Source organism: Mixophyes fleayi, chromosome 3, assembly GCF_038048845.1.
Source record: "Mixophyes fleayi isolate aMixFle1 chromosome 3, aMixFle1.hap1, whole genome shotgun sequence".
NCBI classification, from domain to species: Eukaryota; Metazoa; Chordata; class Amphibia; order Anura; family Limnodynastidae; genus Mixophyes; species Mixophyes fleayi.
In genome coordinates, this window is record NC_134404.1 from 308,145,543 (window position 1) to 308,170,889 (window position 25,347).

The window sequence follows — 25,347 nt, forward strand, 5'->3', positions numbered from 1 at the left end:
AGATTACTTGTCTCTAAAACAGTTGGAGCACTAAATTGGGTTAATTTAGGCCCAAAAACATGGATTTTCCAAAAAAATAGCAAAACAAAAGCAAAACCAAAACACGCAATGGCGGTTTTGCAAAAACCAAAACCAAAACACGACGGTAATCCAGATCCAAAACCAAAACACGGGGGTCAGTGACCATCTCTAATTACTTTACCCTTCCCCAGCTTAAGTCCCAGATAAGGTACAGAGTACGTTATATAGTTTTATGTGTCTTTGATTCATTTGTTTGATTAAAGGCGCTTTATTACACTACACTATCTGAAGCCTTTTTTATGGTTAGCACTCTCACAAATAGTGTTCTATGACTAATAAACAATTTATATAGGAAACCATCAAACATCAGGAATTTAAGAAGGGTTAAGGAATATGTGCCTAATCCATTACCAGTTTTGGTGAGCACATCTATTTAAAATACATGTTCCTGCTTTTTTAGTAGAAGGTTTGCCGTTATCTGTTCCTGTAAACAAATATGGGGCCTGATTCATTAAGGATCTTAAATTAAAGAAACATCTTATTTAAGTCTCCTGGACAAAACCATGTAACAATGCAAGGGGTGCAAATTAGTATTCTGTTTTGCACACAAGTTAAATACTGACTGTTTTTTCATGTAGCACACAAATATCAACTTTAAATTTCAGTGTACAAATAAGCTATCAAGTATTTGTGTGTTACATGAAAAAACAGTCAGTATTTAACTTTTGTGCAAAACAAAAAACTAGTTTGCACCCTTTGCATTGTAACATGGTTTTGTCCAGGATAAGATATTTCTTAATTTAAGATCCTTAATGAATCAGGCCCATGAATTTTACCACCTGTGAATTTATGCTATTATAGTACTCACTGTTTGTATTTATCATTATCCTCTGTATTATCATGTGTATTATTACTTATCACTAGATACTACCAATGAAGTTACGGTTTGTTTCCTACCATTTTCTTTTTATAGGATTTCAGCTATCACTGTAGCTTATTTCAAATATTGATACCTTTTTTCTTGAGTCTGTACATAATACTTTTAGCACCAGACCATACATTTAAATGCATTTTTTAAAAACTTAAATTTATTTTTAAGCTATTTAAACAATGTTAACCTCAAAATGTATTTTCACTTCTAACAGTGGCTTGAGATACAGTACTGTCTGAATGTAACATGCTAATTCCCATTCACTGCTGGATATATAATCAATACTTACAGGGGGGTTTGATTTACTGCTTTGTTCAGTATGTATCTGAAAATCTACAGTAAAAGACACAAACCTTGAGATCACGCTGACCACTGTGAGACAGGGATATTGAACAGATCCAGTAATAACTTAACCAAAGAGTCTGTACTCCTTAGCTTGTGCAGCTAGGCGGAAATAATGGTAAGACACAGCACAATCTAAATTAACCATGACTTACAGGTTTTATTACAGTTTTAATCTATTAAACCCTCCTGAGATCACATTGCACTCTTCATAAAACATTAATAATAAAAAAACTAAAATAAAAAAAGACAAAGCAATAAAAACAACTGCATTAGTAGCAGGTTTGAGAGGAGGGAAACTGTATTACATGGGTAGAAATGATCTTAACACTAACCATTGACAAATTGAAATAGAGACAGAAATGTTTCACTTTTAAATGGTGGGTTGAAACAGGAAATTGTCATGCTTAATTGGAAGAAATTGTAAAAGGCAATTACCTTCACACACTAAATCCACAATAGGGTTTAGTACAGTTATGGGTAAAAGATTCGAGAATGACACAAGTATTGGTTTTCACAAGGTTTGCTGCTTCAGTGTTTTTAGACCTTTTTGTCAGATATTGCTATGGTATACTGAATTACAATTACAAGCATTTCATAAGTGTCAAAGGCTTTTATTGACAATTACATTAAGTTTATGCAAAGAGTCAATATTTGCAGTGTTCACCTTTCTTTTTGAAGACCTCTGCAATTCACCCTGGCATGCTGTCAGTCAACTTCTGTGCCACATACTGACTAATAGATGCCCCTTCTTGCCAGATCAATGCTTGGGGGTATATTTACTAAGCGTTTGAAAAAGTGGAGATGTTGCCTATAACAGCCAGATTCTAGCTTTCCTTTATTTAGTGCATTATACTGAATGACAGCTAAAATCTGATTGGTTGCTATAGGCAACATCTCCACTTTCTCAAACTCACAGCCTAGTAAATATACCACTAGGAGTTTGCTAGAATTTGTGAATTTTTGTTTGTGCACCTGCCTCTTGAGGATTGACCACAAGTTCTCAATGATTAAGGAGGATTAAGGACTGGGAAGTTTCCTGGCCATGAACACAAAAGACGTTTTGATCCCAGAGCCACTTAGTTATCACTTTTGCCTTATGGCAAGGTCCTCCATCATGCTGGAAAAGGCATTGTTCGTCACCAAACTGTTCTTGGATGGTTGGGAGAAGATTCTCTTGGAGGATGTTTTGGTACCATTCTTTATTCATGGCTGTGTTCTTAAGCAAAATTGTGAGTGAGCCCCCTACCTTGGCTGAGAAGCAACCCCACACACGAATGGCCTCAGGGTGCTTAACTGATGGTAGCTCTCACCTTTCCTTCTGCGGACAAGCATTTTTCCAGATGCCCCAAACAATCTGAAGGGGGATTCATCAGAGAAAATTACTTTACATCAGTCCTCAGCATTCCAATCCCTGTACCTTTTGCAGAATATCAGTCTTCCCTGATGTTTTTCCTGGAGAGAAGTGGCTTCTTTGCCTGTCTTCTTGACCGTCATCCTCCAAAAGTCTTCGCCTCACTGTGCGTGCAGATGCATTCACACCTGCCTGCTGCCATTCCTGAGCAAGCTCTGCACTGCTGGTGCCCCGAACCCACAGCTGAATCAACTTTAGGAGATGGTCCTGGCACTTGCTGGACGTGCTTGGGCACCCCGAAGCCTTCTTTACAACTATTGAACCTCTCTGACATTCTTGATGACCTGATAAATGGTTGATTTAAGTGCAATCTTACTAGCAGCAATATCCTTGCATTTCATCTTATCACTTTTCAGGACATTCTGGTGTATATGCAAATTGCCATCATAAAAACTGAGGCAGCAGACTTTGTGAAAATAATATTTGTGTCATTCTTAAAAATTTTTGGCCAAGACTGTAGTTAATACATCTTCCCATACTGCATTGCCCTGCACTGTGTCCACCGGAAGGTAAATGCTGTGTAAAGTGAACCTCAAACTAGTCATCTATTAATTATTAACCTCCTCCCACGCGCGTATCCAAGACTTCACCCGCGCTGCCCCCCTCCACTGGAACAAGCTCCCTCCCTCCATCAGAACTTCCCCTAATCTGTCCAGTTTCAAACAGGCCCTAAAAACCCACCCTTTTCTTAAAGCCTTTCAGTCTCCCACTTAACTTCCTACCTTATCTTCTGCCTCCGTCCCCCTACTCTCCCCTGCGTCTCTGTCTGTCCACCCCTCCCCTTAGATTGTACGCTCCTCTGAGCAGGGCCATCTCTCCTCCTGTTTCCACCACTTCTAACTCTGCTCTCCAGCTACTTAGCCCTCCTCCTCAAGAGTCCTCCACCACCCGTCCACTCTCGCTACCTCCTCCCCCCTCTGGGGGTCTCCCTGTCTTCTGCGCCCTTTTTCTTGGGCCCCGTCGTTTGTGGATCCTCCCTTCCCCGCCCTCTCTAGCTGTGCATTGCGCTGAGTTACTGTGCTTACTGTTTACTGTACTGTCTCCCATTGTATTGTAATTCGTTTGTCCCTGTACGGCGCTATGGACACCTTGTGGCGCCTTATAAATAAAAATTAATAATAATAATAATAATAATAATAATAATAATAATAATATTACATGGAACGCTTTGCTTGTACTCACTATACTAAATCTGTACATACTTTCAATTTTTTTGGTCCATCCAGCATACAAGTATAGACAAAGCGTTGCTTGTAACATTCAAAAGATGACTATTTGGAGGTCCAAGCCAGGGCAGTGAAAAATGGTCTGAGGTATAACTGCAGTGGAGAACAAGTCCTTCATGAGGACCTGGCTGAAGTGTGACAAGTTGAGCTCCGATATGAGGAGGTGAACAGAGTCAAGTGGTAGGTCTCAGGACCTATGAATATTTATTGTCCTTTATTGTCAATAAATAAAAAGATCATCAAAAATATTTCAAAAAAAATTCTGAATGAGGTATTAAAATTTAAAAACGTACCAAAGTCTAATTTGACCTGAATTAATGAGTGATCTGCTGTGCATTACCAGCTGTTGAGGGGGTTAAATGATTGTTTAAACAAAAAATATGTAATAAAAAAACCATTGGGTGCACACACTATTGAACTGTATATGATGCTTCTTGTTACTATAAACCTCATTAACTTGGATCAACCATGTGTACAACTACTTTTCTGAAAAGCAAGTTAATTACAAATTTTGAAATGAGCACTTAAAAGGGGATTTCAAATTAATTTGAGTGGCATTAAAGGCCCTTTATCCTCCACTTGTACTAAAGTCCTTTCCCCTGAGCCTCCCGCCATTTGCACAAACCTACAAAGTCGCAGCACGAAAAACAACTGAATACTTCTGGCTAGTCGGTGTCCAAAATTACTTCTAAATGATCTGCCACAGGACTAGTAAGGCACTAGAAGGGGGAGGAGAGGGGTGGTGTTAAAGTAACTAAATTTAAAGTGGAAAGTGCCGGGCACCTTCTGACATATGCTTTGGATCTGCCGGGTTGTGCTCGCCTTTTTGAGCTCGGTATAGAGATGCATCTCATCCACAGTAAATGCCGCCCCTGCTCTGTGCCCAAGGGTCTGTCTTTTTGGCCTCAGGCTTGAAGTACACTTTAACAAGCCACTGCTTAAGTATATATTCAATTTATCTTCACTTGCCAGGGTGATCCTCATGAGGGGTTGGATGGCACCAGAATCTCCCAGTGTCCACAACTGGATAAATGATGTCTGGAAAACATGAAAGCTTTATGTATGAGAGTAGGGAGGCTATGCATAAGGTCTGACATCCCTGGTATGAATCTTATTTTATCATTCATCCCCATCAGGATGATGAAGATGTTGGGGTATGAGCTAGAGCCCTGTTGAACTGTCTTCAAGTCTTTTTTCTCCCTGACAAGGGAAAGACCTACAGCTCTGCGCGGCATTGTAGCGTTGCTATGTAGCTCTTCTGTTGCGTTGTTAAGAATGTTAGTATTGTGATATTATTCTGTTGGTTTTAAGTCTGTGGGCCGTTGTACCATAACCATAGCGGACCTCACACCTCTGCATCACTATGATATTTGGACCGATAAGTTTTCACAGCATATGCGACAGGATTGTTTCTTGTTAAGTTAGTTTTCTAAATGCGTGTTTATGTCCTTGTATGTGTGAAAAAAAACAAAAAAAATACTTAATAAAAAAACAAACAGTTAAGTACCTTTACCAACATCTAGTGTGGCGCCAGTGCTCTCAAGGTGTACAGTGCCTGGGTCCAGATCTGCTACTTGATTCTTGCTAGACGAATAAGCCTCTTGATGCTGTCCTGTACATCTAGCCAGTATAACCCAACACACACAATGATTTATTAATAGTGATTAATAAAGTCAGGAAGCTACCTATGACATGAGAGTTCTTAAAACAAACACGCTTACATACGGCGCTATCGCTGATTGGCCACAGGTCACTGCCCTCTTCAAGGTCAAGGTGGCTCTTGGTACTTTTGTGAGGAGGACCCCCAGATCTGCTTTGTGAGGGAAGATCATTGACAGTCTAGAGGGGGTGTAGTAACGGACGCCAGATTTAGTGCCAGCCATACAGTAAAGGATTGCACTCTTGGTTAAGTGGATTCAGGGCCAGTTGGCCATCCCCAAGTATGGTTCAGTCATCAGTCGTCCCACAGTTTGCTTTCTCTGCCACCAATTTTCCAAATGAATTCAATAAACTGTGTCATGTCTTTATTTATTTATAGTCTTAAAGCGAAGTATATCAGTGAATGTATAGAGGAAGAGACATTCACTATGTGCAGTTTATATAGTGCATACTGCCAGTCAGAGTCCACTGTACAATCAAATTCCTACATGACACCATTAACAAATCAAAGAATTGGGAGTTTTCTAGGGATTAACTATACTAGTCATTAGATTGGTGATATACTTTATATACCCTCAGATTTGAGTTATGTTTTGTACACTAAACACCATAATGGGCATCCAATTGTACAATTACTATTATAATTGACTCTTTGTTCACTGCTAACCAGAATGGACTCCCTACTAGCATGGAGTATGGACTCTATACTAGCAACAGAAATGGCTCATTTTTTGTACAGTTTACAGTGTTATTCTGATTACTTTATTTGTAGTATAGGCTGGTGTGTAATGGGTGCAACACATAGGCTGGTATTTAATCATTCTGTGAGAGGGCACAGACTTGTTTCTTTTGAGGTATATAGGTTGGTATGTAATTTTGAGGGGACACAGACACGAACAATCAGGTCACAGACTGATGCAAATTGTAAGTAATAAGAAATATAAAAACAGGCTCTATACAGACTCTGCATTTAAACACCTACCTGCTTGTGTACTATCAGCCAAAGCTTTGTTCTCTTTATTCCACATTTCATCATCAGCTATTTATATAGCTCCACTAATTCTGCAGTGCTGTAAAGAGAACTCACTCACATCAGTCCCTGCCCCATTGGAGCTTACAGTCTAAATTCCCTAACACACACACACACACACACACACACACACACACACAGAGACTAGGGTCAATCTGATAGCAGCCAATTAACGTGCCAGTATGTTTTTGGAGTGAAACCTACACAAACACGCGGAGAACATACAAACCCCACACAGATAAGGCCATGGTCGGGAATCAAACTCATGACCCCAGTGCTGTGAATCAGAAGTGCTAAGCACTAAGCCACCGTACACCTTTTTGTCTAAAGCATTTTTAAAGCAGACTTCTACAATCAAAAACTGAACTACATCATTAAGTTTAGTTTTCCTCCTAGCTCACGGACAAATAGAATGGTAAATGCTCAGCAAGTAGCTCAGACAGAAAAAATTACAACAAATAATTAGAACATACATCAAGAAATCCAAATGACACATTTACTTGAATATTCAGGATGGCAGACGCCTTCCTGTGTAACCTGTTCTCAGCTGCTGAATCTGCAAATGAGCATTTAGAAAAATAAGTGCCAGAAATAGTGTAGTATATTTATACCAAAAAATAGGTGCTGCTGCAAAGTGTAAATGGCTGCATACCAAAATATGAATAGTGAGCTTATCACATACTTGCCAACTCTCCCGGAATGTCCGGGAGACTCCCGCATTTTGCGAGAGTCTCCCGGACTCCCGGGCGAGTGTGGCAATCTCCCGAATTCTGCCCACTTCACTAGGAAGTGCCCACTTCCTAGTGAAGTGGGCAGAATTAGATCCCAAACGCCGCGATTCCCGATGAATCGCGGCGTTTAGCCCCGCCCCCCGCTGTCAAATGACGCAATTTGCGTCATGACGTCACAGGGGGCGGGGCCGAAATGACGCTATTTTGGCCGCCCCGCCCCCTCACGCCCCCCTCCACTGGCTGGCTCCCGGAAGAGAGCTGAAGAAAGTAGGTAAGTATGGCTTATCAGCAAAACAACAGTAATACTGCAGATAAGCGCAGTAAGCACATTTTGGTATGCAGCCATTTACACTCTGCAACAGCACCTATTTTCTTTCTATAAATATAGTACACTATTTATGGCATCTCTTTTTCTATATGTTTAGTCATAAATTAACATGCAAGAAGTTGGGTGTTTAAAGCGGCTGTCTGTGATTCTGATATTAACTTTTCAACAGGACCTGGTACCAGAAAATAAATTAACTTTGGTATTTAATTTAACACATTAGTTATCAGGTAATTTCCTGTAATGCACAACCAATAACCATTAGCAGTTGTTCAACAACAACAAGGAATAACTTTTAAATTAGATTAAAAGTCAAGACACATTATACACACTGACAATTAACACTAGATACATGTTAAAAACAAATACAAATAGTAGTGTAACTAGAAAGTGAACAATCACCAAATTGTAAAAGGTTTTGTCACAACAAGTCCCACTTACGTGACATGTGGGTGGTAAAAGGGTTAATCAAAACAAAACCAACTGGTTTGTCTAAAAATGACAAATTCCCCAAAAATATGTCTCTCACTCCCTATTAGACTCAAAGCCACTAATATTTATTTCAAGAGCTGACCCTCATAGGAAGTCTTCAGTTACTCCCCAATTCCTAAATATAATCAACATTAATATCAGGGTTAGTGTAAATCAAACATAGATGAAGCATTATAAAAACCACACCTACCTGACAAGTGCACTTTTTAAGAAAGCAAAAGGTCTATCATTATTAAATGCGATAGAATATGACAAAAGTCACAATACTTATTGAAAAAAATGGTGACAACAAACTGATATACATACATACAAATGCAAAGCAGTTTCTTTAAAACAGAAACAGAAATAAAACACAGAAATAAAAAAGTACACTCCTACACTTTTCATCTAATCTGCTACCTAAGGAAAGGCTAGAGGTTTTGAATAATTCTCAGTAGTAAATTGATCTCCAAAAACCGACAAATTTCGAAATCCCTTTTAGCACTTTTAAATCTTGATCTTTCCACCCTCCCAAACACCCTCCTTTATAACATCATAACAAAAGCTGTGCTGGTGTGCTAATCTATTCTACAAACATTTTATTGCCCTTTGTAACATATGTTATTTCTTCAATTCGGTCTTCTCACTCTTTGACCATAATCTAATTTTCTTTCTCTTCACTCTACCTACTGCCCCCACCCAAAACTAATGCGCATAGAATGACACCTTAACAGCCTCAACACTATCCTCTTCACAACCTCACTATAGCACAAATTTCTTTTCAGTCTTGTCCCAACATTGTCATCTCTCTTTGTAACACACTCTCTGATGCCCTTGATACTGAAGCTCCAGCCACCACTCTTCATGTCCGCCACTATAAACCCCATTGCTGGCACTCCTCACAGACTCGCTACCTCCAAAAATGCTCCTGCTCTGCTAAGCACCAATGGAGAAATTACTGCTCAAACGCTGACAAATATCCACTTTAAATTTAATTCATATCCCTCATCTCCACCCTGCCCAACAACCACTGCCGACTCTTCACTACTGTAAACTTGCTTACCTGTCCTCCCTCACCTTCTTCCTCGACCTCTATCACCACTCTAGAGTTTGTTTTCAGAACTGACACTATCCGCCACAAAATTTATTCTCGCCAGATCCACCCCCCCACACTAGCACCCTTCCATAACAGAGTTTGAGAGCCTCACTCTCCTATCTTACTCTTCAATATTCATTCTTGACCCTATTTCTCCAAAGCTCCTCCTCCCCCAATATTTGCAGAAACCTTGCTCACCTCTTTAATCTCTCCATAACCACAGCTGCCTTCCAATGCGCATTCAAACATGCTTTAATGTCACCTATTGTCATAAAACCCTCTCTCGACCCTTCCTCTCTGTCTCTCCAATTACCTCCCCATTTCAACCATCTGACGTACTTTCTCTCCTCTCTCTTTCTTCAAACCTCTTCAGTCTGGCTTCCACCCTGGTACTCCACCAAAACTTCCGAAAATGCCCTCACCATACACTTACGTAAGTCAAAGTGCCAGTTGTCCCTTCTCATACTCCTTGAACTTTTTGCCACTTTTGACACATTCAATCTCTTCTCTACAACACCCTTCACTCTTTTGGCCTTCATAACGCTGCCCTCTCCTGGTTCAGTTACTAACTTTCAGGTTGCTCCTTCAGTGTTTACTTCTAACTCTTCTTCCCTCAATCAAAAACTCTGTTCTTGGTCCACTGCTCTTCTCTCTTTACACCTCATCTCTCAGCAAACTTGTACACTTCTTCGGCTCCACTACCACCTCTATACAAACAATACCCAAATCTATTTTCCTCCCTGATATCGCCCCCTCTTTCTCGTCCTGTGTCCAACTTCCTTTCTGCAATCTCCATCTGGATGCCCAAAGGCTTCCTAAAACGTAACATGTCCAAATAGGAGCTTGTTATCTTTGCCCATGCTAATGTAACTAACCCTTCTATATCTCCCTCACAGTAATAAACATCACCCTCTCCCCTGTTGAACATACCTGCAGCCTTGGTGCTATCCTTGACCAACCTGAACTTCACTCCTCACAGTCAGTCCCTCTTGTAATCCTGTTGCCTTCTTATCCACAACATTGCCAAAATAATCAAAACCCTGGTCAACTTGCTTATCATTTCCTGCCTTGACTACTGTAACCTGCTGCTCACTGCCCTTCCCCTCACCCGCCTTGCCCCTCTAAAATCCATCCTGAATGCTACAGCTAGATTAGTCGTCTTCTCCCATCGCTCCTCTCAGTAAATCCTTTCACTGGCTTCCCATTCCATCCAGAATTCAATTCAAACTCCTCACCCTCCCTTATCAGGAGACACACTTCTGCAACTCCTGTCTCCAATACTTCTACAGTACAGTTACCCACCTATGGAACTCCTTGCCCTACTTTACCAGACTTGCCCCCAATCTACAATCCTTCAAACCTTTCTTCAAAACCCATCTCTTCACTTTTGCCTAACTTACTCCCTACTAAACCATCATATCCACTCCCCTTATTTCCTCTGTCCACCATGGTCCACTACTGTCCCATTAGCTCCTACTGTCTTCACCCCCTCCCTCTAGAATGTAAGCTGTCACAGGCAACATCCTCTCTTCCTTAGGTCTACTGTTTATCCACTGTCCATAAAATGTGTATATCCCTTGTCATGTCTTTAGCTGAAGTTTGTGGGAGTGCTATGCTGTTTGTTTACTCACACTTATGATATTCGTGGCCATATCTGTCTGTTTGAACATCGCAAACACTTTAATTGTATTGCTATATTTGCTATTAAGCTTAATTCTTTTCATGCTTATCATACTGATGTATATAATTTCTGTAATGATTGTCCTGCGCTACGGATTCTTTGGTGCCCTATAAATATGACATGATGATGTCCAAACATAGTTCTACAAATATAATTCTCTTCTGGAAAACAGCAGGAATATAGCATTAAGTTCACTATACATGGTATGGTGTTTCACACATATACATATGAAAAATGATTATGTTGATTCCTTGGTGAAATATAGTATAGCTTCTGGTTCCATATAGAACTGGTAGAATATCATTGACATTTCATTTGGCTAGTTCCACAGGTTATAAATGTATGTAGAGGTTTTCTCAAACATGAATTATGGAAAGTATTGCTTGGGTGTATTAGGATTCCTATAAGACATATATACTGAATTTAGAGTGAACCTAAATATGATCCTTTCTAGCTGAATGTTAAGCTATTAGGATCTGTGGATTAAGCAATCAGCAGAAGTTTTGACTGCCCACCTGTCAGGGGCAGGCTGGGCAGGGGGGCAGCTGGTCCCCAGCCAGACCCATAGTGTGCTACATTGGGCTGGGTCACTGGGCCACCTACATATTTTTCCTTTAAAATGTTCCTAATAGGCTGCAGAGTCGAGTCTTGTCCCCCAGCCCACCCCGGCCACATGTGGCACCAGGCATCTCAGAATAAATAACCAAAGCCAGGTGACAAAGCATATATCAAAGTGCATTAAACCTTTGTTTGCTTTCAGTGATTTGCTGGAAATCATCTTACCTAAAGTAATTTCAGATTTTATAATTAACCATGACTACAATAATATATTTTCTTCCCAATTTTCCTGATCAGGCTTTAATCATGACAGGTATAATTGAACTTTCCTTTTATTTTTAATAAAATATATTTTTTTATTTAATTTTTTGTAGATTTCTTAGTAGAGTTTTTTTAAAATGCTTGATTTTTGGATCAAAGCAAAAATATAAACAAACATGCTAAATAATCCTTCAATAATTGGCCCTCTATTCCAGTGGTGCTTGTACCATCTTAAATGTGGACATGGATAATTCCATCTAATGACAATAAATGGATAGTGCAGACTGCAGATGAAACCAAACAAGGAGTGAAGTGTATAAAACCAGTCAGAGCCCATGTGCGCATCTGGCGAGGTAGGGGGTTCCAGTTTGCTGAAAACACCCCCTCTCCCCTCCCCCTCTCTGGCTGAGACTAAATTACAGGCTGGTCCCTCCAGCCACTTCAGTGCTGCAGAGCCATTCCTACCTACCATTATTAATTGTGCCCACTCCTCTGCTAACCTTTAACCCCTTTAACACACGTGGGGCACGCATAATATGGCATGCATGCAGTTCCACGTGTCCAGGAAATGAGGCAGACACAGGAGACTGGTTATGGAAACAATATGTTCTGCTTCGGTATGGGCCCAGGGAGACTTCAATTTTTGCATATGTATGAGAACGTCTGAGACAAGTTCAATATGTAAAAATGTGTTTTTATATATAATAGAGTGTGGGTAAAAAAACAAAACAAAAAAAATACAAATACTTATACTCTATGCATATAAAACAAATAGGTACAGTGGGAATACTGTTAATAGCTCTTTTGAATAGTTGAAGAATAACAGATAAACGACTCCAGGCCCTGTAGTAAAGAAGTGTTCTCTTACCATAAACCATACCTGTTTGGGTCCTTTTGTGTTGTTCTCCTCGTGTTGAGCTTTTTGATGGTGGGGACTATTTTATGTAATAGTTGAGTAATGGTAGCGCCTATTAAATTAAGGTGGGTGTTGGCACTATTTATTTAATGCTGGGATGCCTTGGGGGCTAATAACTGGACCCAATTCTGCCCACTTCACTAGGAAGTGGGCAGAATTCTGCCAGATGCGGGAGATTGCCACACTCTCCCGGGAGTCCGGGAGACTCTCGCAAAATGGGGGAGTCTCCCTGAGATTCCGGGAGAGTTGTCAAGTATGTATTTACTATATGAGAATGCTATTAATTTATTTTTGGGGTTAGTTGCAGGAAGGCAGGCCTAATTATTATATGTGGGTGCAGTAGATTTAATGTCATGCCTGGTTTGGGGTAGGGAGGTCTAGTGGGTTCATTCATTGCTAGACTTTCCATATTTCATTTTCCTATTCTTTTTTTCAAATAGGACCATTGCTGGATCCAGATAAGGAGCAACTGAGCTTAAGACATGAGCAACAAAAGGTGAAAGCCTCAAGAACAGGTGGGAGAGAGCAGCACCATCTACCAACTGTCCCGATTCTGATCCTAAGTCAATTTTATGTAACTGTCCCACACGGTCAGGACTTTGTCTCCACTTTACGGAGAGTTTGGAGATATGTCCAGCTTCACACTACACTTGTCATTAAGGGGGAGCTGCATGCACCTAACCGTAGTGTACAAAGCATTTCCTGTGTGTTTCAAGGGTTAAGAGTTGGAGAGCAGCACTGTCTCAAATGATAGCCCCTTGCATACTTGTTTAGCCCACTCTTGCGGTGTGGCATAAAAACCCCCCCTCCAGACACCTTGCGTTTGCCCCCGGGGCCAGATTTGCTATTTATTCTGCCCGTGGTCCTTGTTTTCTGTGACTCCTACCCTGTTCAGCTTGATGGCCCAGGCTTCTACCAAAATAATAATTAACATAATTTTTCTTTTTCGTTACAATATGTAAATAATAAATTAATTGTGTACACATGTTGCCCATATTAACATGGTAAATGAACAAGTTATTTATGCGTTATAAACATTAGGCACGGGGGAGCAAACCTACATTGGCTACAATGACAAAAATCATGTATAGTCATCATTAAAACATTTTATTTAATTAAATATCATACCAGTCACATAAATATGGCCTCTGTTAAATTAAGAATGTTCCACCTAAATTGTAACAGTTGGGAGGGATGCAATATATACGGGAAAGAGTACCCCTTCAGTGTACGGATAGGAGCAGCACATTAGGCTCAGCAACTCTCTAAATAAACAGTTATTTATTTCTTATTTTAACTGTGCATTAGAATGTAGCACTATCAGCAGCAGGGACTGTGAAAGGCTGCAGACTCCATATATTCACTATTGCCTTCTCTATACTTACTGAGGTGACTCGCAAACCACCAGGTCTAGATTAGATGCAATACAATACAAGAGGGTAACAGGACAATAGTAGTACAAACAAATCGTGTAAATACTACCATTCCCCTATGTATTGTAGAGTGATAATTTCACAATAATATTACAAGAAAGCTATCCCCACCCCCCTCTCGAAGGTTGAAAAACAAAGGACTCTGTCTGTGTGTGTTAAGGAATTTAGATTGTAAGCCCCAATGGGGCAGGGACTGATATGAGTGAGTTCTCTCTACAGCGCTGCGGAATTAGTGGCGCTATATAAATAAATAGCGATGATGATGATTATTCAACCACAAATGATGATCTTCATAGAAGACTCATAGAAAACTTTACTCATAGAAAAAGTGAATATGCTGCAAAAATTACATAGTATATTACTACTAAAATAATTCTCTTTGATACCAAGAATTATTTGAAATTCATAAATGTTAATTATTTACATAAAAACCCAATCTAGCATAAGGCTATGGATGTATTGAAGAGAATGATCATGAAAATTTTAACACCTGAGTGTATAAAAAATTCTCTTTGGTGCAGGACCCAATAGTCTTAAACAAGTCTCAACTGTGTTCATCCAAGGCTGATATGCAAGGTCATAATTCAGTTTGTTTATACCAAACTAATCCCTATTTCATATAAAAAATATATATATATATATATTTCCCTTGCATATCACAGTTAGCCAGAGGAAAAGGAGATGTGCTATGTAGTAAACCCATATGGCAAGGTGAACTTTGGTTCTAAGAATTGAATTCAAGTAAAAGTTAACAGAAAATACCATTGGGGCAACAGGGCACATCTGACCAGGATTGTGACAAGGCAAACACTAGTAAGAGAACCACAGCAATGCAGCAGGCCATCCACACTGTATAATACGATTATGGCAAGGAATACAGAGGTAGCAACTCATAATTATATCTCTGCATCACGGAAGCACAGTAGGATCTTGCAGGCTAATCATATTTTATGATAATACATACTCAAACATTACAGTGCATTGCATACATATGGTTTACATACTGCTGCTCTACATTGCTCTATTATACTTTGGAGAAAGTTACATCAAGGGCAAGTCCTCTCTAAAATCACCTTAGGAGTCTTTCCCCTCATACTGTGTTCAGCAGCATGGAAATTGAGGCACTCCTCATTTTCCCACATGTACCTGGAATGTTATAAATAACCCAAAAACAATACACAAGAAAAATAATATAGAGGGGTTTATGAACATTTTTATTTAGAACTCCAGTATGGAGAATTGGGTGGTTAATTAGAATCATATCGGAAGCATCAAAGTACTTCACATACACTTAAAAGAAATGAAAAAAATAAAAAATCGGGACAGTTGGGAGTAATCACCGGGGTTTTCTACATTAAAGTCAATGGCACAAAACATCAGCTAGTAGCGGCCGGGAACTTAGAAGAGAAAACTTTCCATCGCTCACCATTCTCTCTCTACACCATTCTGTGCTCACTATATCTTTACTAAAAGAGAAACTGAACCAAAGAATTATTCATTGTAAAAACATAATTTTTTTTGTGATTGCTAATGTCTGAGAAATATATGAAATGTAACACTTCTTATTCAATGTGCAACTCAAAATACTTTGAGGTCACATGAAGATATGATTGTAGTGTATCCTGATGTGGCTGCAATTAAAACATGCCAGTTATTAGCATCATCACTATCGTCACCCCCACCCCCCAAAATCACTAGCACCCTAATCAGCAGCATCATATACTGTATCTTTACACCAGAGTTCTCTTAGTTGCAAAATATACAACTATGGAGATGTTGCCTACAGAAAATATGCCGCATCTCCAGATGGAGTGCACACCCTTGCTGTAAATCAATTTCACTTGCACATCCCCTATCCACTTTTCCAGGTACAGGGTGCCAACTTGCGTTGTCCTCGCACTGTTTGACTGTACATGAGTAACAAAACAAAGCAGAATTCTACATCCAAAAGTCAGAATCAAACATCAAACTGTAAGTGAGGCCCCAAATGACCAAAGATAGAAACACACATTAATATAATTTAAGCTGGCTACACACCTATGCAATTTCTGTATCGATTTCATCTGCTGATAAAAAATTGTGACTGTATACCAACTACAGATATCTGCCTACACTGCTGGTTGTGAGTGCGTACACACTTCCACAATTTCCCCTATCGTTCCATTATTGATCATGAATTTTAGAAACTCAAAATCAACAGATGCTATGTGTCTTGGTACGATAAAACATGATTGTGGAAGTGTACACACACTCTTGCAAAATCTGAACAACGATGTGTACCCAGCTTTACTGTGTGCTTCCTTTTGAAGTTATACCACGTGTGGAACAGGGGATGACAATTAAAGATCAAGAATCAGAGAGCGGTCTACAGCTGTAAGTACTGCACACAAATTTGAAGCAAAAATTTTAAATTATGTGACTAGGTTTTTATACCCTGCAATAAGAGCCTGAGAGCTGTAAATTCCCTCCTTGTAGAGAGACTATAAAACGTACTTTAAATTTATTTACTTTGACATTAGTTACAAATAGATAATTTGTTAAACTTTTTTATGCAAATATGCATATTCTAGTTATTGATAATTTAAGAGATTCAAAGGAGGAATTCAATTGGCCGCGTTACTGTAAAAAGTAATGCGGCCTGCGCACTATCACCGATATTACTGTAATAGTGCGCATAACCACCGTTAATATGGTAATTGCAACGTCAGCTTTTTGCTCGCGGCTCAGAGAGCCTCGAGCAGAAAGCAGTTTTAAATTTGCCGTATTAATGGTAATACACTTACCGCTGGGGTATTCTGGAGGGAATTGAATTTCCCCCAAAGATTCTATGGCTGCAGAAGCCTTGTAGTGCTTTAAAGAATAATATTATTATTAATAATAATAATAATAATAATAATAATAATAATGATGATGCAAAGATTAAGCAATACAACAAAACAAAACAGTGTACCATCATTTGATGCTTTTCTCATTTCATCCATCAATGTTGGAATAGAGTCCAGCGGAATATAATTCTTGTCCAGCTCTTTACGTCTCTCAGCCTGTGACATATTCAGCAAACGCTCTGCAATAAGAAAAGTTAAAAATTATACATTTTTATTTCACATGATAAATTAAACAGAACAGCAATTTTTGCATGAAATACAGCAGCTGTTATAATGGACGGTTATATAAGTACAAACATGGGAGAAATTCTACTTCACAGCCCAAAAAAAAAAAAAAAAGACACTAGAATTTTATAAATAATTCAAGGCATAATTTAGGTGAAAACGTGTCTACACTGTAACAGTTTTTTTTTTCAAATTCATCAAATTCTCTAAAAAAGACAATTTTGTTTGTTTGATGAAGGTAAATGCAAAGTAAGATTTATATTAATGTGTCAATTCCAATACTGTAAATTTTAAAGGTACAATATCATCACCATTATTAAACTTAAACATAACTTTAAATAGATTATAAATGGTATATGTAAGGTTATTTTGCAGAAATATATCATGTCTCTGTCCTTAGATTGTACGCTCCTCTGAGCAGGGCCATCTCTCCTCCTGTTTCCACCACTTCTAACTCTGCTCTCCAGCTACTTAGCCCTCCTCCTCAAAGGTCCTCCACCCCACGTCCACTTTCGCTCCCTCCTCCCCCCTGGGGGTCTCCCTGTCTTCCGCGCCCCCCTTCTTGGGCCCCGTCGTTTTCGGATCCTCCCTCCCCCTTCCCCGCCCTCTCTAGCTGTGCATTGAGCGTACTGAGTTGCTGTGTTTACTGTACTGTCTCCCATTGTATTGTGATTTTGTTTGTCTCTGTACGGCGCTGCGGATGCCTTGTAGCGCCTTATAAATAAATATTAATAATAATAATGTCTCGTGTTATTTCACCAAAATAAAATGTCTGTACATTTTCTTATCAGGATTGTATTTATTATCAGGATTGGTTATTATTAATTTCATTTTCTTGAAATTGTCCATGGTAGGCATAACTACCGGTATTAGGTTGTGTCACTAATCAGCTGTGCAGAGACAGGAAAAAGAAACACCTCTAGAGGGTATATAGTGTGACTTCTCTTTCCCCTAGTGTCCTTAAGAAACTTCCCAAGCTGTTCCTAAAACAAACGATAAACAGACAATACTGATGGGAATATTAGGCTGCCATGGAGTATTCCAAGAATATGAAATCAACTGTAATAATTATCTAATTTCCTTGTCATACTCCATGGCAGCCATAATGAATGGATGAGACCCAAGAAATATATGGAAAAAATAGGGTAGGTTAATCATAAATCAACTTTGACAGTTCAAAGCAAATGCAACATATTTTTCATTGAGCAACTGCTCGAAAGATTTCACTTCCAAACTGAGTATCAGCAGAAGATTTCACATCCAAAACTCTAGTAAAAGGGATGACCACCCTGCTGCTTTGCATTGATTATCTGTTGATGCTTGAACCCTATGTGCCCAGTAGGTAGCTCCTACCCTTGTAGAGTATGCCCATATGACTTATGGCACCTCACCTCCATTCCCCTTGTAAGTCTGAGCAATGACATCTCTGATCCATCTTGCTAGAGTATTTTTGGATAGAGCATGTCCTTGACAAGGTCCTACAAGAAGGACAAAAAGTAGATCCTTCTTTCTGAATAGTTTTGTTCTGGAGAGGTAAACATAAATTGCCCTGACAAGTATTCAGTAGTATGACTTCCTGATTCATGTGAAAAGTGAAAACTACCTTGGTTAGAAAAGCAGGATAATTTCATAACTACAAATTGTCCATATAAATGTAAAAAAAAAAAAAGGCTTCTTGCGCCCTAGAACACGTAATTCTGCCACTTGAGGGCAGATGTGATTGCTACCAAAAACACTACCTTAAGTGTTTGCCATTATTGAACCATTTTGTAAGGGCTCAAAGGGATCAGACATTAAGGCATCAATGACAACATTGAGATCTCAATGTGTCACAAAAGGCTTGATACAAGGTCTAATTTTACTTACTACTTGAAATAAAAAAAATAAAAAAATAAAAAATAAAGTCCACAGAGGCCAGTTTGGTGTCCCAAAAACACTTAACTGCTGACATCTGAGCTTTCAGGATAGTGAGAGCAAGACCCTTGTCTAATCCATCTGGAATAAAATTTGTGGAATGGTAGCATAGGCAGGATCATCCAGTTTACTTTTACACCACAAAATGAATCTAGTTCCAACTTTATAGTAAAACAGAAGAAGAATTATGTTTTCTAGCTTGAAGAACACATCAACCACTATGTCACAGACTCCCTCGGTCTCAGCAATGATCACTCAATACCATACCCTCAAAAAGTGGACGTCATGGTTAGGATGACGAATCCGGTCCCTGATGCAGAAGAACTGACTGAGGTTTCAGAGACCAAGGCTTTTCCAGAAGCATTCCCCAAGCCACTGCAAACCATGGATGGCAAGGCCAAACTGAAAGAACTGCTATGACCTCTATTTCTTCTCTCCTGATCTTCTACAAGGTGCAGGCAATGGAAGGAACATATACTGCAGCTGAAAGTTCCATGTCATAAGCACGACATCTATTCCTTCTGTCCTGGTGTCCCCGGTAGGAATGTCCACAGTCAGCTGTGATCTGGGTCTCTTCAGCTCATGGATATAACCCATACACAAACCCCTTTATATTTCTCAGACAAAGGCCTGTCATATGCGCCATAGACACGATGAGACTTGCTGCTATTATTTCCTTTAGCAGGCTGATGGAAATAACTATAAAAACTTTAAGAAAGGAGCCCTAACTAAGGCTTACCAAGAACGGGTGCTCATGGCTTTTTTGGGGCTGGGTTCAGGCTTCATGCTGGTAGGCTGTGTAATAAATTCTCCTGAAATGATACAGGCACAGCAGGACAACTGTTCTCACCAGCTTCAACACCAATCTACACAGCGTGTGATGTGGAAGTGATATCATGCGTGCGCCAGTGTCATGCATAGTATGTGTGCATATCTTTCATGGTATGGAGGGGTTGAAAAATCTCTAGATCCCGCCTTTAGTACTGAAAGTAGCAATTAGCACCCCAAGGAGAGAGCCCTTTCTCTGCTTGCACTGCATCGCAGTGACCCTCCTGGCTAGGAACAGGAAAAGCTCTGAAAGGAGAAAAACAAATAAACTACCACCTACATGGACATACACACAATTTCCTCAGAAAAAAAAGACACCAGGGGGAAGGAGGGTTCACACTATATACACTCTTGAGCAGTGGTCGACATTTGGAAGCGGCGGTATGAAAAATGTAATTGGAATGTAAGTGATGGAATGCGATAGTGTTACAATGAAGGCAGTATGGGAAGTAGTGATATGACATACCAATGTATACACCCCTATCACTGCTCTGGAGGCATTTTCCTATAGGGTCATTCCATATCAATTCACCCAGTCATGACACCCGCGGACTCAGATTTTCCTGAAACTTGGTTCACTTGATACTACCACATATCTACTAATGCCTAATCCACATATTACTTTGAAATTTTTATCCTTTGACAATATGGGGATTCCAGAAAAAAAAGTTTTATCAATCTTGCCTGACAGAGTCACTGAATAAGCATATAGTTCAATATTCAATAATTTTTTGAGACAAAAATATTCTTGTGTTCAATAAGCATTATCAACCTGAGGCAGGAGTTAACATAAAAAAATGAACCTTAAAGTATAATTTGAAAGGCTATGAAAGAAAAATAACAGGACTTTGATTGTCTTATGAGTTTTTAATGTTTAATTTTTTTCTCTTTAAAAATGAAAAGTAATTAGTTATAATTTTGCACAACAGGTGTTTCCCCTTTTGGAATTTAGAGCACCATCATTAAATTCCTCCTAAAAATTACTCCTATAAGGCCCACTTGCCCCTCTTGATTGCTTTTCTGTAATTTCTGAAGCAATAGTCGCTGTCAGCATTCTCAAAAGGTGATGTCACTCAAGGCAGGTTGGGGCATATTTCAACCTGCACTTACAGGTTCATTCTCGCAGAGCCTGCACTGTGGTAAGTCAGTCCTCTGCTATCCGTTTTAGAGTGAAGGTGTTCTGTATCAGAAGATACCCTTATACTAGAATGTTTTTTATTTTTTCCGTGGTTATTTTGTGTTTAATTCTAATGTTGTAAAAGAACTGGTTTAAAAGAAATTTCTGTGTTTTCCAGAACTGTCTGAAAGTGAACAGCCTGATAAGCAGAAATCTTATTAAACATAATCTGGCATAATTCATACTATATTAAGAATCTTTCAAGAAATAATTTTTATTATTTCACAAGCCAACAAATAAAATCATTTTAATAAATGTATTCATGATTGATCCTAAACATTCAATTTCTATTTAAAAAATGATTGTTAATGGGCAATGAAATGGATAAATTAAAACAGTGTTATTACCAGCATTAATGATTTAGGCTAATATAAAAGGTCTATTTCAAACTAGTTCAAGTTTGAAATACATCAGCTTCATTATTCATAAGTGTTTACTGGAGATGCGTAACTGAAGTTTAGACTGCACTGCCGTTGTACATAAGCAACTTCCTTTTCAGAGAAGTAATATATGCTTCCAGTACCCTTCGTGATAGGAGGGCTGACAGAGCAAATGATAATGTATACAGGAACGTAACAAATGTCTTCTTTATTCTGTAGAGGCCAGTGAAATGATCGAGCAGGGCCATAGGGGTGCATGAACTTAACTTCAATATCACATTCCTCCTCATCTTTTGATAGTACCAATCCAAAAAAACAATGACTGTCAAAAACACATGCTATATATGAATTTGCATTGATTGGTGACATATTGACTGGTGATGGATTCTTCTGATTTGAGAAATGAAAAATGGAACTGAAGTTTTTATCTGAACTAAGTTGCTTTGTTTCCATTAAATTGTTAGATACAGGGGTGCAGTGATGAAATCCTCTTGTACCAGGTACTGTTTTTGCCTTGAAAGCGGCTTGTTTCTTTTTATATTAGCCTGAACTTTATATTTGCAATTCTTGACTTGCAGAAAGTCAAGACTTTTTCCGCTGAGTCAATCACATCACCTGTTATTCTCTGTAGGCTCTCTCTGGCAACCAAATACTTAACTGTTCCAACAATGCCATCCACAAGGAGATTTACTGGTTGCAAAAAATGGCCATGACGCTTTCAAAGCGAAGTTTTGATCATGGCATCAAAAGTTGAGAAAGTTTTTATAATTCTTATATACTGCCCAGCACACCCATTGCTGAAGTAACACACGTATTTGACAGCAGGAATGTCTATCTTGATGGAATGAATAATTAATCTCTGTGTTTTGTACACAAATGCTGCATCATGGTCCAAATCATCAGACAAGACACAAACTTGTGATGAACAGGTCATTGGACTGGGTAACATGAGCATAGATTACAGTTGGGTGCAGTGTACAGACATTGTTCGTTCAATGATACCCCTGAACTTCATCCTGAATCACGTAAGAATAGTTTTCACTAAAGTCCAGGAGAACAATAGCTGTGTCAAGTTCAAGGTTGGCCTTCATTTCTTTTACAAACTTTGATTATGCCTTAGCAATAAATGAATGAGGGACAGGTTTTCTTATTTGATCAAAGTCTCTAAATATTCATCAAACGTTGCAGTGCATCTCACCATATCTGTTCTGTCAGTAGACTGAATTCTTGATTGTTGAACTAAATGAATTTTTAAATGTAAATTTTTTTACTGACTGTAAAACACTTCATTGTCAGGGTCAGAGTTTTCAAATTTCTCAAGTAGAATGCTTTTCAATTTTTTACACCTGATGGACACAGAGCAGTGTCGTAGCATGCAGTCTCTTATCTTTTGAACAGACTAAATAGGTAATTAGGTCCTGGTAGGTCTCTTCTATATGGCAGGCATAAAGCAGAAGACTTACATTCTGATGAATTGTACCAACACATACAGAATGTGTTCCAGAGGACCCTGCCAACATGCACCATTTTGGACGCAGCATACAGACTTTCGAGAAGCCTACTTTAATGCTAGGGTATTCTACGTTAAGAATGGGCAAGTTGATAATGCTTATTGAACACAAGAATATTTTCATCTCAAAAAAATTCTTGATTGTTGAACTAAATTAATTTTTAAATGACACTCCGTGTCAGCCGAGATAGATAAATCTTTTTTTCTGAAATCCCCATATTGTGATTGACAAACGATAAAAATTGGAAAGTGATATGTGGATAAGGCATCGAGATGTGAATTTTTTTATGAGACATATCACACAACAATCGGAGATTGTTGAATAAGGAGTTAACCCAATTGTTATGGTTGTCATGAGAAGGAAATATTCAAGCACATGTCTGATCCAGGAAGTGCCTATTAGAAGCCCAAACAGGAAACAGGATCCAAGATGGTTTCTCTTTGATGCCATACTGGCCATCTTGGACAAGGGCAAATTTAAGGGCAGTTTACAAATACAGAGACCTCTAATGGTTGGAGGTGCGAATATCAGAGTAATTCCTTACAGGTGTTGTTGCACTGGTCTGAGGAACTCAACCATGGGGAACTGTAAAAGCATTGCATGATGTGAAGAATCATGAGTTATTGTTGTTTAATGATGTTGGACGAACCAGGATATGGCTTGAACCACTTGCTTCCATGGATTCATCAGCCTGGTGTCCACAATGCAGGTTGATGGTGGCACCATTTGCTGGGACATATTGGAGTTGACGTGTGCCACACTTTTAACACTTTCTTGAGTCTATGTCCTAACAAAGTTGGACTGTTCTAAGAGCACACTGGGGAAAAATGCTATTAGGTAGATGTACCCAATAAATAATTAAAGAGTAATCTAAAATACAGAAATATTTGGTGAATTATTGAGCCATAAGATGATAAAATTGTAATTCCCATCATTAACTTGTGAGAAATAGGCTCCACTTGTGGCTTAACGTTGATAAGTGATCTCCTGATAACTTTAATAGCTATGTAGTGTCCCTTTAATTTAGCACCAATGTTAACATGCATACTAGTGTGATTAAATATATAACCTTGATATTTTTGCAACTTTTACCAATAATCTAAAAGGAGCTTTTATTGACCACTGTGGCAAAAAGTTTCTTTTACATAGAAACCAAGTCATAGCAGTCATCAAACTGTTGTAGTCGCAGTCTTTGAATGAATGACCTTTGGCCACTTTCATATTATAACAGCGTATAAATATAATTTTCTTACAAGTCTGTACACACTGTAGAGGTTATGCTGACTTGGCAAGTTGGTACCTTGTAAAAATAGAGCTAAGCTAATGTACCATAACCAAGAGCAGATACTAAGGTAACCACAAACAATGCAATTTAGGTCTAGCTTTAAACTCTCTCATTGTTACAAGCCGCGGCGGTGCCCAGCCGCCGCCACTCACTCACCTGCGTCCCAGTCGTCGCTATGACGACCGGGACGTCACTTCCAGTCTCTATTCAGCGCCGCGTCCCGGCAATTAAAGTAAGCCGGGCGCGTGCGCACATCAGCCCCACTAGCCTGTGGGCTAATTAATGTAGTTAGTCAGTTATGCAGGGGGCTGTGTATTGTCAGAGCCAGGCTCTGATTGGCTGCTCACTGTATTTAAGGCAATGAGGTCTGCTGCCTTATTGCCGGTTATAGCGTCCAGTTACCTGTTGGCTTAATCTGCTCCTGCCTTGTGTTGGTGAAAACCTGTTGGACTGATTACCCGTGTATGACCCTTTGCCTGGATTTGGACCCTGCCTGTATATCGTGTGACCCTGACCTCTGGCTTGTTTACCGACCTTCCTGTCTGCTCGTGACCCTTGACCGCAGCTTGTTTATTGGAATTGCTACCTGCTGCCAGGCCTTGATCTCTGCTTGGACTTCACTCCATTTGCCTGGGTTCTCCCCAGCCGGTACACACTTCACGACCCTCTGTCAGTCTGCGGCCCAGTCTGTCCCCACCATCAGGGGCTCCAGTGAACACCCGATTGGCGATGTAGACTCCGGGTTGTGTTGTGCCGGCTGGAGGGGTTCCTAACACTCATAAGTAGTTTATGGAGTATAAATTTACTACACCAGGTCTGGCCAACCTGTGGCTCTCCACGTGTTGTGAAACTACAAGTCCCAGCATGCCCTATTGGCTATCTACTGGCAAAGCATGCTGGAGCTTGTAGATTCACAACATAAGGAGAGTGGTTTCTCTGTCCACTCTATGTCAAGGATCAGCAACTGATGTTACAATTCAGTAAAACATGACTGAGAGCAGCCTATAATGACTTTTGTGAACACAATTTGGACATTTTTATTATATA

At 39.4% G+C, this 25,347-nt stretch overlaps 1 protein-coding gene across 2 annotated transcripts in view; it reads right to left on the reverse strand.

Annotated features, from left to right (window-relative positions):
* The window catches only part of MACROD2 (mono-ADP ribosylhydrolase 2), a 1,475,276-nt gene that overhangs the window by 1,447,185 nt on the left and 2,744 nt on the right, over positions 1–25,347 (reverse strand). For both annotated transcript variants that reach the window (XM_075203945.1, XM_075203944.1), the window contains exon 2: positions 17,046–17,159. In XM_075203945.1, coding sequence (XP_075060046.1) covers positions 17,046–17,159 — 114 coding nt within the window. The remainder of the gene's footprint in view (positions 1–17,045; positions 17,160–25,347) is intronic.